Raw genomic sequence first — 16197 nt, forward strand, 5'->3', positions numbered from 1 at the left:
ATGCTTCACGCCGTCACCATGGAAACGGAGGCCAGTCACATGCTGGAGGCGGCGCTGGAGCAGATGGACGACATCATCGCAGGTAACGAGAGACGTCGCCACATATCGATGTGAATGTAAGAGTGAATGGTTGTTTGTCTTTATTGGAACGGGAATTTCAAGCAAAATCCCAGGGAACTATTCCACCATTTTTCATATATTGTGTATCTATGTCAGCAGGGATTGGCATTTATCTTACCTTACCTACCTACTTACCTACTTAACCATTTATCTTACCTTACCTTACCTACCTACCTACTTTCCTACTTAACCATTTATCTTACCTTACCAACCTACCTACTTAACTAGCCATCTACCTACACTACCTTCCTACCCACTTATTCCACTTATATGATATAGACTACATTTACTCCTGGTTCTTCCTGCACCAACGTGTCTGTCACTGTAGTTTCACACCAGTGGCAGCTCATCAATAGAGGGCGCTAGGGCGCCGCCCCACCTGTCACACATAGGGCAGGAAGATGGGGAATCACACGAAACGTCTATTGATGAAAAACATGAAAATGGAAATAAACGAGCAGTACATTACGCAGTCGGTGAGCGCTGCTGTGTGTTCTCTGTGAACTCCTCTGCTCTGTGTCGTCTCACATAAACCCTGTGACCTCCTCTGTTCCGGCTCTCAGCGACCACAAATAGAAATGCATTAAGAATCCCATTTACGATAACATCAGCCAATCACTGACATGAAAATTAGAGGCACTTATCAACGGTATTTAGATCCGTCTGTTCGTCTGTCCATCGCTCGTTCTGCTGCGTTCCACGATCAAAATATTTGGGCTCCGGTGGGAGCAGCAGTGGAGGCTCTTTAATGACTTTAATGCTGGTTTCCATGGTCTGCCCTTTGACCTCTGCCCTCATTCATTATGGTTTCCATTCACAGCTTTGTTTATCGCTCAGATGTCAGCTTGTTAGTTTTGGTGTAAGGCTTCTTGTTGTCTGTAAAATGTCAAACAGTGTTTTAGCAAACTTTGAAATGATGACGTTTCTTTGTTGTTTGGAGCAGAGAAACCAGAAAATATTTACATTTAAGAAGCTAAAAAAAACTGAGAGAATCTTCTCTTAAGTCTTAAATAAAAACAATTGTTTTTCAGAGAGTGAACAGGGATATAATTTAATTAACTAAATATAAAAATGCATTGTGCTAGGACAACATTTTTATTATGGAACAGTCTAATCGATGACATAAAGCAGAGTAAAAACAAATATATTCATCATTCTACTCCCGCGACCCTCTGGTGGAGGATAAAGCGGTAGATAATGGATGGATGGACAGCATTCTACTGTAAAAGACTTAAAATGAGAGACCGAGGCCATGAACTCCTCAGGAAGATGGTCGCTGACGTTTGAAATCAAGTGAGAAGTAGAATTTTTCTGTAGCCAGCAGAGTCCAGAGTGGATATTCAATATATTCACATTTCCCAATTTGCTTCACCAGGGAAATACGATCTATGTTTGACAAAGAAGCGAGTGAGAGGATAAATGGGGGGGAAAAGCTCTTTGGATGTAGTGTGTGTCAGAGTGTATCCAGATGTGTGTGTCGTACAGTTGCCAGGTGACACATGGACAATATGGACGTACCAGTCCCACTAAACTCAGTCGCTCTTAGGCTTCGTTTGCAGCTGCGTCGCAGTCACATTTTCAGATTTGAATGACTGGTGTAAATGATCACTGTGCTCCTCCAGGGTCTAAAGCAGCAGCGGGGGAGTTCTCCAACAGCGTGTACGACCTGGGTTCTCCCGTGAGCGTCGGCCCGCTGCACGTCGTCCACTTAGCCGAGGAGCTCAAACTGGCTCTGGAGCTCCAGCCCAACCAGGAGGAGCGCCACGGCCTCAGAGCTCAGTTACACCAGGAGACGGCTCAGGCTCTGATCGACTGGCTGCAGAATGGAAACGTGAGTGTCAGAGTCACTTTTAATGTTCCCATGTTCTGTTCTCTCTGCTGGGCAGAAGCTCGTGACAGTTCTTGGTTCTCGTCTGTCAGTATCTCCATTTCCATATCACGAAAATTGGCTCATCAGTTTGAGTGTTTTTTAAATAATTAACCTTTGTTTTATATATTGTGATAATATTTTTGTTTCTTGTCTTAAATAATGTGATAATATTGTAATATCTTGACTTTAATATGGTGATATTATCATCATATCTTGACTTAAATATTGTGATAATACTATCGTATCTTAACTTTAATATCGTGATAATACAGTCATATCTTGACTTTAATATTGTGATAATACAGTTATATTGTGACTTAAATATTGTTGTATTGTGTCTTAAATATTCTGATATCGTATGGTGACTTAAATATTGCTATAATATTGTATTGTGATAATATCTTTGTATCCTTACTTAAATATTGTGATAATGTGGTCATATCATGACTTTAATATGGTGATAATATTGTCGTATCTTAACTTAAATATTGCGATAATATTGTATCTAGATAATACAGTCATATCTTGACTAAAATATCACAGTAATATCGTATCGTGTCTTAAATATTCCGATATTGTATTGTGACTTAAATATTGCTATAATATCGTATTGTGATAATATCTTTGTATCCTGTCTTAAATATTGTGATAATATCGTCATATTGTGACTTTAATATGGTGATAATATCGTCATATCGTGACTTAAATATTGCGGTATTGTGATAATATCATCATATCGTGACTTAAATATTGTGATAATATCGTCATATTGTGACTTAAATATTGTGATAATATCGTCATATCGTGTCTTAAATATTGTGATAATATCGTCATATCGTGTCTTAAATATTGTGATAATATCGTCATATCGTGACTTAAATATTGTGATAATATCGTCATATCGTGACATAAATATTGTGATAATATCGTCATATCGTGTCTTAAATATTGTGATAATATCGTCATATCGTGTCTGGACACAGAGTTATGAAACCACACCGAAGTCCATAGAGAAAATCAGCGTTTTTATCTCATTGGGACACAGGAGCTGCTGGTCCACTGCTGCCTCGTGTGGTCAGTGTAGGCCACAAGGTAAATGTAAACGAATGATTTCAAATGCCAAAAGCACTAAATAACATATTTGGACTTCCTGATTGAGGCAGCAGTGGATGAACAACTCCTGTGTGCTGTGATGTTAAATTGTTTGTGAATTATGTATTTTCTCTGAGGACTTTGGTGAAGGAGAGTGGCAAACCTAATTTTGGAGCTATCACACACCTCAGACATGTTTATTATTATTTGGCAAAGCAGCTGTGTGTGTAACTTCTAATGGAGGCAGCAGTGTATAGAAGCCATTAACGCGTTTCCCCTGGGACACAGTTACAACGCGGCGATTATCAACTTCCTGCGCCGAGCTGAGTTTCCTCCCTCGTTTTTTTTTTTACGCCATCTCTCGCTGCTTCACTACATCCTTCATCTTCACGTTACTCCACTGTGTGACTGTGTGACTGGAGTTAGTCACAGCTGCAGTCTTAAACTCTGAGGTCTGCTCAGGTAAAGTCAAATTAACTCACACTTTGGTGTCTCTGCTGAATTCACTGTCTCTGCTGCTGCTGCTGCTGCTTTGTTCAGTTGCACGAGAGATTTTTGTCCTGCAGAGGCCGCTGTTTTCTCTCCACACACACGCACACACACAGACACACCAGTGTGGAGTTTTACGGCTCAGGCAGCTGAGACAGTTGAGGTTGAAAAGGGGAGGGAAGAAAAAAGAAAACTCTGGCTTGAGTTCAGTTGCTTTGTTTCAACAGCAGATGTCTCACATGTTGCACACACTGACTCCCTCCCTCCCTGTGCCTTTTCTTCTGTGTCTTTCTTTTAGAAGTGGCTCAAACCAGTTGAAAACATGACGTCTTGTTTGATTTAAACCTGTGTGTGTGCTTAAACAGATGAGTCCTTGGTTTCTTTTATCCATGTGTTGATGTTTTTGAGTTTCCTGCTGCAGTAAATAAGGTTTACTCGCTTTGGTATGGTTTTCCATTACTATAGCTTCTCCTCTCAGCTGAATCATTAGAATCAGTGGATTATAAAAAGATCTGTTCACAGAATCGTTGAGTACTTCCTGCGATAAGCAGCGCACAGACTCTCTGACCAATCAGTGGGATTTGGAACTATAAGTAGATTTTGGAATTATAATAGATTTTGGAACTATAAGTAGATTTGGGGATTATAAATGGATTTTGGAATTGCAAGTACATTTTGGAATTATAAGTAGATTTTGTAATAAAGTAGATGTTGGAATTATAAATAGAATTTGGGATTATAAATAGACTTTGGAATTATACATAGATTTTGGGATTATAAATAGATTTTGGAACTATATGTAGAATTTTGGAACTATATGTAGAATTTGGGATTATAAATAGATTCTGGAATTGTAAGTAGATTTTGGGATTACAAGAAGATTTGGAACTATAGATTTTGGAATTATAATAGATTTTGAGATTATAAATTGATTTTGGTATTATAATAGATTTTGGGATTGTAAATAGAAATTGGGATTATAAGTAGATTTTGAGATTATAAATAGATTTTGGAATTATAAGTATAATTTGGGATTATAAATAGATTTTGGAATTAACTAGACTTTGGAATTATAATAGATTTTGAGATTATAAATAGATTTTGGTATTATAATAGATTTTGGGATTGTAATAGATTTTGGGATTGTGAGTAGATTTTGGAATTATAAGTATAATTTGGGATTATAAATAGATTTTAGAATTAACTAGATTTTGGAACTATAAGTAGGATTTACCAAAGTCTACACCAAAAAACCTGAACTGTTCCTTTAAACTTCAACGTCATATAGCTTAGAAAGGAACTTTTTTTCTTCTGTGTGTGTGTGTGTGTGTCTGGCAGAAGACCAAGACGGTGAGTTTGTGAGGTCGTCTCCTCATCCTGGGTTCACCGGCGCCCCCTTCCTGCTCCTCCCTTTGCAGTGTTAAAGACACTTGTGCTCAACAATTAGTCTGCCCCCTGCAGGCTGCTCTAACTCCCCCCAAGTCCCCATGACATGTGTGTGTAAACAAATTTAGAGGTCCTCACAACATGAGCAGTACACACACACACACTTATGTAAACACACTCATGTAAACAGGAAGCATCACAAGTACATTATTGTCTCCAGGACAGGAAGTTAAGACGCTCTGTGACTGCAGCTCGTGTTTAGCTCATTAAAGGGACAGTTCACAGGTTTAGCCTCATAACTAAGGAGCTCACTTCATTATGGAGAAGTGTGTGTGTGTGTGTGTGTGTGTGTGTGTGTGTGTGTGTGTGTGTGTGTGTGTGTGTGTGTGTGTGTGTGTGTGTGTGTGTGTGTGTGTGTGTGTGTGTGTGTGTGTGTGTGTGTGTGTGTGTGTGTGTGTGTGTGTGTGTGTGTGTGTGTGTGTGTGTGAGAGATCATGAATGGAAGTGAGTGAGAGTGAGAGAGTGTGAGTGAGTGAGAGTTTGAGTTAGTGTGAGAGTGTACGTTGTTTGTGTTGAGTGAGAGTGTGTGTGAGTCTGAGTGTGAGGTTGAGTGAGAGTGTGAGAGTTTGAGTGAGTGTGTGAGAGTGTACGTGTGAGTGAGAGTGCGATTGAGTGAGTGTGAGTGAGTTAGTGTGAGAGTGTAAGTGTGTGAGTGAGAGTGTAAGTTAGTGAGAGAGAGTGTGCTGAGTGAGTGAGTGTGAGGTTGAATGAGGGTGTAAGTGAGTGAGTGTCTGAGTAAGAGTGTAAGTGAGTGAGTGAGTGTATGAGAGTGAGTGTCTGAGTGAGAATCTGAGTCAGTGTGTGTGTACGACATTCATATAAACGGTGGACGTTGTCACGGTGAAAACAGTTTTGTAAAGTAAACAGAAAATGGAAAAAGCTGAACTTCATCAGTCATGTGATCAAACTGACAGATGGACGAGAGACAGAGAAACACAGAGAGAGAGAGAGTCTCTCACTTCTTCAGTCAGAGTGTAACTTCATTCAAAGGGAGGTGTGTGTGTGTGTGTGTGTGTGTGTGTGTGTGTGGGGGGGGGTGTGTGTGTGTGTGGGTGTGTGTGTGTGTGTGTGTGTGTGTGTCAGACACAGAAACAGATGACCCCCCCCCCTTCCTCTCTGGGCTCGGCCATTTGGCTGTCAGACAGACTTGAGAGGAGACGAGTGGGAGAGAGAGAAGGGAAAAGGAGGAGAAGCGACGCAGAAATAAACAGAGAAAGAAAAGAAGGAGAGAGAGGGAGAGAAGGGTGAGGGGACATAAAGATGAGAGAAAGTGAGGAGTGGAAGCAAAGAAGGAGAGAGTGAAGTATTGTAGGAGGAGGAGGAGAGAGAGTGGGAGGTGGGAGTGGTCCTCCATTCTGAAGGCAGGGATCGTAAAACACCCTCCTACAAACACACGCACACACACACTGAGATGAAGTAGGGGCTGAATGAGGCAGAGATGGGTTGGGATTATGGAGACTCCCATCGACTTCTACAAACACTTCTCCTGGCTCAGAAAGGTGAGACTGGTGTTTCTTTGTGCTCACGTCTGCTTTCATCTTAATCTTAATCTTGGTGCCTTCTTGAACTTCAGTGATTCTGCTCGACAGGACTCGGACTCCTGTCTCTGTTACTGTAGAGGTGTGTGTGTGTGTGTGTGTGTGTGTGTGTGTGTGTGTGTGTGTGTGTGTGTGTGTGTGTGTGTGTGTGTGTGTGTGTGTGTGTGTGTGTGTGTGTGTGTGTGTGTGTGTGTGTGTGTTATCAGATTAAAAAGCAGTATGCCTCAGCTGACTGCTGTTGACTGAACTCTGTGTGTGTGATAGCGCAGGATTAAATCAGACACGAGGTTTTATGGGAAGTGTGTGTGTGTGTGTGCACAGTTATAGCTCGACTCTGCCGTTCAATTGTTCTCCCGCTCTCCTTGTCCCAGTACACACACACACACACACACACACGTACAGGCTGTTGATTCATTCAGTAAAGTGTGTGTGCACCTCCAATTCACTAGGGGGCTTAACACATAACACCCCCTTAAGCTTGTATTAAAGTATTTAAAACAAAGGTAAGAGTTGGGATCGAGCCACTCAGACTCCTGTCTCTGTGGTAGAGCGAGTTGTCTTTTAACTGGAAGGTTGTGGGTTCAATTCCTGGCTCTATATGTGAGCAAGACACTTAACCCTATGTTGGAGTGAGTGAGTGTGTGTGTGAGTGAGTAAGTGAGTGAGGGTGAGAGTGTGAGTGAGTGTGTGTGTGTGTGTGTGGTGTGTGTGAGAGAGGGTGTGCGTGAGTGAGGGTGAGAGTGTAAGTGAGTGTGTGTGTGTGTGTGTGTGGTGTGTGTGAGAGAGGGTGAGCGTGTGAGTGAGTGAGTGAGGGTGAGAGTGTGAGTGAGTGAGGGTGAGAGTGTAGGTGATTGAGTGTGTGTAAGTGAGTGAGTGAGTGAGGGTGAGAGCTTAAGTGAGTGAGCGTGTAAGTGAGTAAGGGTGTGTGAGGGTGAGAGTGAGTGAGGGTGAGAGTGTAAGTGAGTGATTGAGGGCGAGAGTGTGTAAGTGTGTGTGTGTGTGTGTGTGAGTGAGGGTGAGAGTGTAAGTGAGAGTGAGTGAGTGAGTGAGGGTGAGAGTGTAAGTGTGTGAGTGAGGGTGAGTGAGTGGGTGAGGGAGGGAGGGAGGGTGAGTGTGCAAGTGAGTGAGTTTGTGTATTTGTGAGTGAGTTAGTGAGTGAGTGATAGTATGAGTGAGTAGTGTGTGAATATTGTCTGAGTGAGTTGTGTATCAGTGAGTGAGTTGTGTGTGTGTGTGTGTGAGTGAGCTTTCAACTGAAAGCTTGTGGGTCAATTTGTTAGTAAGGAGTAACAGAGAGAGTTAGAGGACATGCAGTGAAGTTGTTAAAAACATAAGTAACAAAGTAATGTATGGCTGTGTTTGTCTGTGAATCATTAAAAGTAGGTGGCGTCCTTCATGTTGTCATGCATTCTTTGACAGTGGGATCATGATGTACACAGCACTGCTCGTCATTTAAACCTCTCACCAGTTCCACTGACCCAAGCAAAACTAACAGAAGCACTCAGCCAAACCAAGAAACTCCACTCACTCACTCTCCCAAACCAAAGTCCATGGAGAAAATCGTTGTTTTTAAGCCTGTGTGGGGTGGACACGGGAGCTACTGGTCCTCTGCTGCCTCGTGTGGTCACTTTGTGACACATTTCATCAGTCCAGCAGGTGATGACAGACACTCTTGACCTGTTCTTTTGTCAGCAGCTTCCCACTGCAGTGACTCTACTGTAACTAACTCTTCTCATGCTGCTGTCTTTGTGACCGTGGTCAGTGCCAAATATGGAGTCAGTGACTCTCAGCGCTGTTTCCTCTCATGTCTGTGGTCGTTTACACTGTTGATGGGTTTTAAGGACGCGTCCATATGGTCACTGTCAGGCCTCAGTGTATGTGTGTATGTACAGTTATATATGTATACAGTTCAGCTTTGATTCTTGTGTCGGATGTCGCACTCATGACCAATCAGTGGGATTAGGAATTATAAGTAGATTTTGGAATTATAGCTAGAATTTTGAATTATAAGTAGATTTTGGAATTATAAGTAGATTTTGGAACTAAAAGTAGATTTTAGAATTATAGCTAGAATTTTGAATTATAAGTAGATTTTGGAATTAGAAGGAGATTTTGGAAATATAAATAGATTTTGGAATTAGAAGTAGATTTTGGAAATATAAATAGATTTTGGAATTAGAAGTAGATTTTGGAATTATACGTTGATTTGGAATTAGAAGTACATTTTGAAAATATAAGAATATTTTGGAATTTTAACTAGATTTTGGAACTTTTCATAGAATTTGGTAATTATAAGTAGATTTTTTTTCAACTATAAATAGATTTTGTAACTTTTTGGAAATTTTGGAATTATAAGTATAGTTGGACAGGATTGTCAGGGATTACAGGCTGCTTTTTTTCCATTACTATGTAGAAATGTATATACAGATGCTATAAGAAATGTTGGTTGCTTTAAAGGGGCCAATGAGCATCTAGTCTGGTAAGGAGGGGGCGGGTCCAGCTAAGGTCTAAGATTATGCATGATGATATTTCACAGAATTTTCAAAATAAAAGTGCTTGTTTGGATATGGAGTCATGTACACTTCGCAATGATGAGGCAAATAATTAAATTCTACCAAAACGACAACTGTGACTGAAATAACAAAGCTATATTTAGCATTATAATCCGTCAAACATGATATTAAGTGTGAAACCTCTGCGTTAATGTGTCTTATTCTGCCAAAGCAAAACATGACAAAGTGCTCGTGAATCACACACGCAGTCACAGCAGCAGTGATGACATTACAGGCTGTCGTGGTGTATTTATGATGATCCTGTTGTTGTGTAGATTCAGAGCTGAGATGCTGACAGAGCTACTGCTGCTGCTGCTTCACCAGCACGACACTCCCACTTAATCAAAACCATCTGACTCATCTGACTCCCATTTACACAGAAATAGAAATTAACACTGACGATGAATTGTCCACGCGCTCCTGAAGCATGAGCCCAGGGATTTTTTTTCCACAGCGTCGCAACATTCTCCCGTCAGGACAAAGCTCGACTTCAATTTAGCCAACACAAACAGAAGAATCACGACATTTTTCTTTTAAAATAACTTCTTAAAACTTGTCTTACCCTCATCCTGAGCTTTGCCACACAGCTCTGTCATGACTCGGCTCGACTCTGATTTTTGTCATCAGCGATCTTACCTGGTGTTTATTTTAGTACCTGCTCTGACGAGGTTTCAAGCCAGCTAAGCCAGCTATATACGTTAATACACACATATATATCTATATATATATAGATATATATAGATATATACGCGTTTCCATGACAACTGACCACAAAAAGGTAAAAAAAAAAATTGAAATTATGTTTATTTGCCACGGCACCAGAGTCCAGGCAATGTTTACCAGTTAGCTCCGTTAACTCCATTAGCTGCGTTAGCTCCTTTAGCGCCGTTAGCGCCGCTACAGTCGAACTGTAGCAGTCTGTTTATTAAAGGAAAAGAGCAGCGCTACAAATAACCAGCGTACCTGTGTACTGCGTATGTAGCTTTACTTTAAAGACTCATTTTAACAACAGGGAGTCACGTAAACATGACATCACTTGCGTCTTTTTCTGCTCAGTCGTCATGGAAACGCTCCATGCGTTAACGTGCATTAACGTTGCCGCTGTTAATGTGCCCAGCACCAATATATATGTATATATGCATTTCAACAGTAAACACTGCACGAGATCAGAATGTTGTTTCTAGTTCATTCAGAATCCGCCGTTTTTCGCGTACGATGCAAAAACTCCTGTCGCAGCTTCTGTCCGTATTAAAACAGCGTAAAAAAAATGTTTACGCTCAGCTCTATGTGAGCGCTCCTCACTTCATTCTCCTCATTAAAGCTGTTTCTTCTGTTTGTGTCCAGGTGAACCTCAGTTCTCCCGTCAACAATGAAACCTACCAGGATCGACTGCTTCGCCTAGAGGGAGACAAGGAGTCGCTGGTGCTACAGGTGTGTGTGTGTGTGTGTGTGTGTGTGTGTGTGTGTGTGTGTGTGTGTGTGTGTGTGTGTGTGTGTGTGTGTGTGTGTGTGTGTGTGTGTGTGTGTGTGTGTGTGTGTGTGTGTGTGTGTGTGTGTGTGTGTGTGTGTGTGTGTGTGTGTGTGTGTGTGTGTGTGTGTGTGTGTGTGTGTGTGTGTGTGTGTGTGTGTGTGTGTGTGTGTGTGTGTGTGTGTGTGTGTACACATGACATTTTGGCTGCTCCTCACAACTTCTAAGGGCTTTTTGAAGGTCAACACTTGGTCTCAGGTTTGGGTTTATGTTGGGGTTAGGTTGAGGGGAATCGCTGCTGATCTCTTGAATGGATTTGATTCCGATTCACAAGGGCCAGATTTGATTCACATTTAGATTCCATGTCACTTTCAACACAGATATTCTATCTATTAATATTCGTGCTGGGTAGGTGTGACGTCATGTTTACGTGACTCCCGATTGGTAAAATGAGTCTCTAAAGTAACGCTAAACTTTAAAAACAGAGGCACACATAAATATAAACAGACCGCTCCAGTTTGACTGTAGACGCGCTAACGGTGCTAAAGGAGCTAAAGGAGCTAACGGAGCTAACTGGTAAACGGTGCCTTAACTCTGGTGCCGTGGCCCGTAAATATGACGTCACGCACAGTCTTTTTCCGGTCAGTCGTCATGGAAACGCATAATGCGTAAACTTGCTTTAACGTTGACACCGTTAACCGCTGTTAACGCGCTAATGTGCCCAGTACTCATTTACATATTGAGATATTTACTAGTGCTGTCAAACGTTAACGCGTCAACAACGTTCAACGGTGTCAACGTTAACGCATGACACACTTCCATGACGACTGACCTGAAAAAGACGCGTGACGTCATGTTTACGTGACACCCCCTGCTCTCTTCGTTTAATAAACAGACCGCTCCAGTTCCACTGTAGGCGCGCTAACCGGCGCTAAAAGGAGCTAATGCAGCTAACGGAGCTAACTGGTAAACGGTGCCTGGACTCCGGTGTCACGGCACGTAAAGATGACGTCATTCGCGTCTTTTTCTGGTCAGTCGTCATGGAAACGTGTCGTGTGTTAACACGCTTTTGCACAACACTAATATATTTCAGATTTCCATAACACATTTTCCTTAGTAATGAAAGTCTAGTATTTGCCAGACGTTGTTGTTGCTGCTGTTGCTGTTGCTGTTCTTGTTCTTGTTGTTGTCGGGCCTTACGCTAACTTGTCCAACCCATCAGGTTCCTTCAAGTCTGGACTGTCTCCGGTTGAGTAAACGCGTTCCCGATTGCATTTTAAAAACAACCACAATAATACACTTAGAGGGCGTTAATGAAATCTCTTGATTGGGAACATTTATTGGACGTAAAATGAAGCGGCAACACTTTTTCCACGACCTGGTGACGACATAAACGTAGACCAACGTCCTAGTCCTGCTAAAAACATCTCAATCAAACTGTCGTAATACCAATAAAAATCCAGTTGTTTTTATTTTCACGTGATACGTTAAATCCCTGCTGTGAGAACAAGAGCCCCAGGATTAGTCTGGAGTGAAAAACAGCCTCTGTATCTTGTCTGCAATCGCAACAGCTCCTCGATGTTGTCTCATAACAAAAACGTGTCCAGACACCTTCAAACCCTCGGAGCGTGTGTTTACTGTGATGACTGTAACGGTGTGTATCATCATCATCGTCATCAGAATCGTCGTCGTAGCTTCTGCGGTGAAGCAGGATATGATTTGTCTCTTTAATGACTGAGCGCCGCACTCGGTCGCCACATTCCTCCGACTCCTGCCACATTTCTCCACGTCGGGCTCGCCTTTGCTTGTTTTATGGTCTCGATTCAGTGTCTGGTTTTTAATGTCACAGTGAACAAAGTGATTAAATCTACACCGAATAAGGTTCTTGGACATTTTAGGAATGTGTTTGCAGCAACATTTTTGCTGTTTTTGACTGTTTTTCTCTCCTGAACCAACGTCCATAGAGAAAACCAACGATTTAACGTTACAGACCCACAGCAGTCGTAGATGTCGATCCAACGCCGCCTCCGTCAGTAAGATCCAGTGTGTTATTTGTGTGAGTTCGGCGTTCGAAATCCTTCATTCAGATTTACCTTGGTGGCACAAACTGACCACACGAGGCAGCAGCAGACCGACAGCTCCTGTGTCCCCTGTGAGCTAAAAACGCTGATTTTCTCAATGGACTTTGGTGTGACTGGAAACTCCAGTTTCTAGTCATGTAAATGTGAGATTAACTGGCTCAACATATCCAGAACACATCATAGGCTTAAAGCGGTGTAGAATTTAGGAGGTTGAGTTTATTGTTATGTGGCTAGAATCTGGTATTTGTCCTCGTGTCCTTGCTGGCAGCCATGTTTTAATGCTTTCAATCATGGTGAACACAAGTCAGACAGCTCTGACTGTGTCTCAACACACACAAACCTGAGCTGTCCCTTTAAGTTAAAGTGTAACACCCCCGGAAGACTCTTGTTCCTAAAGTTGCCATACACACACACACACACCTGCTTGCTACACATTCCTTGTGTGTCGTCAGCTGTGATTGGTCGATATCCAGGATGACCGGGGCTTGTTCTCCCCGACACATGAGCTCATTGGGCCGCTGTCAGTTTGGCTGTTGCTTGACTTTCTTTTCACCTGTGTTCTGCCCTCAGTGTGTGTGTGTGTGTGTGTGTGTGTGTGTGTGTGTGTGTGTCTCATGTACACACACACACACACACACTACTCTTACCTCTGTGTGTGTATGTTGCTCAGCAGCGAGACTCAGAACAGGTAAGAGTCTGGTTGGATCTTTTAAACTTTTAAATATATATATATATGTATATATATACATATATATATGTACATATAGCATCCGTAAGTTTTCAGACTTGAAGGATCCTGAATGTTTTGATTTTATTTTTATTTACTCAATGACATTGTGAACGGTCACCTGTGTGTGTTTCCTGTGTCCCAGTTTTCTTTTTGTAATACGGCTTTTAAAAGACTTTTAACTTTTAAAAAATGTTGATTTGTTTGTTTGTTGTGAAGCATTGATTTTGACACAGATGTGTGTGTGTAAATAGCAATAAGATTTAAGTTAAGGTCCCGCAGTGGGGGGAAATCCACATCTGTCACAGCAGAAAAGTAAAGCTAATGAATCAGAAACATGCATTTCCACGTGTGAAAGTACAATATAGAAAAAAAATATTAACAATGTGGCTATAATGAGTTAAAATACAATATACATGATATAATATACCAGAATATATACAGTATGGCCTTGATGTTTACAGTCTAAACAAGGACTGTAAACACAAGATATTGTATATTTATATTGCACTTGTATGTATATTTGTTGTAATATGTAAAGTATATTATATATTGTATGTATACGGCCTGCTGCAATTTTTTAATTTGTAAAAGCCAAAATATCAGCCCAAAATCAACCAACTAACCAATCAAATCTACTAACCAACCATCTACTGACCAACCAGCCAACCAACCAATTTATTAACCAATCAAATTTACTAACCAAGCAACCCATTTATTAAGCAAGCAACCACTTTATTAACCAGTCAAATCTACTAACAACCAATTGTTAACCAATCAAATCTACTAACCAACCAACCAATGTATTAACCAGTCAAATCTACCAACCAATTGTTAACCAATAAAATCTACCAACCAACAAACCAATCAAATCTACTAACCAACCAACCAATGTATTAACCAATCAAATCTACTAACCAACCAACCAACCAACCAATTTATTAACCAGTTATATCTACTAACCAACCAACCAAACAACCAATTTATTAACCAGTTATATCTACTAACCAACCAACCAAACAACCAATTTATTAACCAGTTATATCTACTAACCAACCAACCAAACATCCAATTTATTAACCAGTTATATCTACTAACCAACCAAACAACCAATTTATTAACCAGTTATATCTACTAACCAACCAACCAAACATCCAATTTATTAACCAGTTATATCTACTAACCAACCAACCAACCAATTTATTAACCAGTTATATCTACTCACCAACCAACCAACCAATTTATTAACCAGTTATATCTACTAACCAACCAACCAACCAATGTATTAACCAGTTATATCTACTAACCAAATAACCAACCAATCAAATCTACTAACCAACCAACCAACCAACCAATTTGTTAACCAATCAAATGTACTAACCAACCAACCAATTTATCAACCAGTCAAATCTACTAACCAACCAACTAACCAACCAACCAACAAAGTAAAGTACAGATACATGAATTTTGTACATAAGTACATTAGCAATGTAAGTACATTAGTACTCTGTTACATCACAACACTTTAAAAAGTAAGTAAAGTGTGTATTTTACGTATTCTAACGTAGTGCGGCTGTGTCGTCCACCAGGTGAGCGTTCTGACCGACCAGGTGGAGGCTCAGGGAGAGAAGATCAGAGACCTGGAGAGTTCTCTGGAGGAACATCGTCAGAAACTGGCCTCCACCGAGGAGATGCTGCAACAGGTGGGACACACACACACACACACACACACTCCCACACACACACACACACACACACACACACACACACACACACCCACACACACACACACACACACACACACATACACACACACACACACACACACACACAAACAAAAGGCGGGGTCACACCCTGGACAGATCGCCAGTCCATAGTTTTGGGTCTCGGGAGTTAGATGATGGTAACGGAAGGTTTAACTGAACCACAATTCAAATCCAGGTTTTTAGTCTCCATGAGGACTACTAGTCCTGATAAGGTCATCAAGAGGTAACAAATACAAGAACAAACACTCAGTAAAGACCAGCTTTGAAGAACAAAGTTCCTGCACGATCAAAAGTGTGACAGAGGAGTTTTTGGGCCTGTAGGTGTCGACTAATGATCCTGGAACTCCCCGTTCTGCATCACACTGTCCTCATGTTCTTTAATGAGACTCACCCTGAGGACTGCTACTCACCAAAACATTAGAAGATCTAAGGAATCTCACATGTGAGAGCTTTAGCTTCTGACCGGAGCCAAAAAAATGAGAAATAGCTTCTTACAATGGACGTTCTAGGAGGCCTCTAGGAGGTGCAGTGGGAGCTTCTAGCACGTCCACTTCCTGGATGTTGCAGCAAATACTGCAGAACCATTCCATCCTCATTTGGAAGCTTTCAGTTATCCTTCCAATAGGCCAGGGGTGTCCAAACGTTTTTTTTTTTTTAATGAGGGCCAGATTTAATGTGAAGATTCCTGAGGGCCAATGGTCCAGGTTCAGACCTCTCTGTGGACCAGACCCTCTTCACACAGGATTAGTGTCACCTGGGGGATCTCCAGTAATATGTAATTGTTGTGGAGGATATCTGTGATATCCAGGAGTCAGATGTATGATAACAGGAGATGAATGCATGAAACTATCTGTCTGGGTTGGTCGTGAACCCGGGACTCAAAGAGCAACTCCTTAATGGGTTTCTGTCCCAGTCCGTCCCCGGTCATAAATAATTCATTATAAATCCAAAGCTGCAGGGTCGTACAAAATCTGTATCTGGATTCTGGACATGCCAGGATACTGGGGGTCGTCTATCATCACAAGTTTACATGCGTACAAGTTTTCCT

The 16197-nt window shown here is 41.4% G+C and overlaps 1 protein-coding gene across 1 annotated transcript in view; it reads left to right on the forward strand.

Moving 5' to 3' along the window:
- Nucleotides 1-16197, forward strand: part of ppfibp2b (PPFIA binding protein 2b) — a gene marked incomplete at both ends in the record, with an annotated part of 61709 nt that continues 45512 nt past the window's right edge. The window contains 4 exons of the mRNA XM_083894233.1: nt 1-82; nt 1743-1951; nt 10452-10538; nt 14973-15086. Coding sequence (XP_083750359.1) covers nt 1-82; nt 1743-1951; nt 10452-10538; nt 14973-15086 — 492 coding nt within the window. The remainder of the gene's footprint in view (nt 83-1742; nt 1952-10451; nt 10539-14972; nt 15087-16197) is intronic.

The sequence above is a fragment of the Microchirus variegatus genome (assembly GCF_963457635.1).
Source record: "Microchirus variegatus genome assembly, chromosome: 8".
NCBI lineage: Eukaryota > Metazoa > Chordata > Actinopteri > Pleuronectiformes > Soleidae > Microchirus > Microchirus variegatus.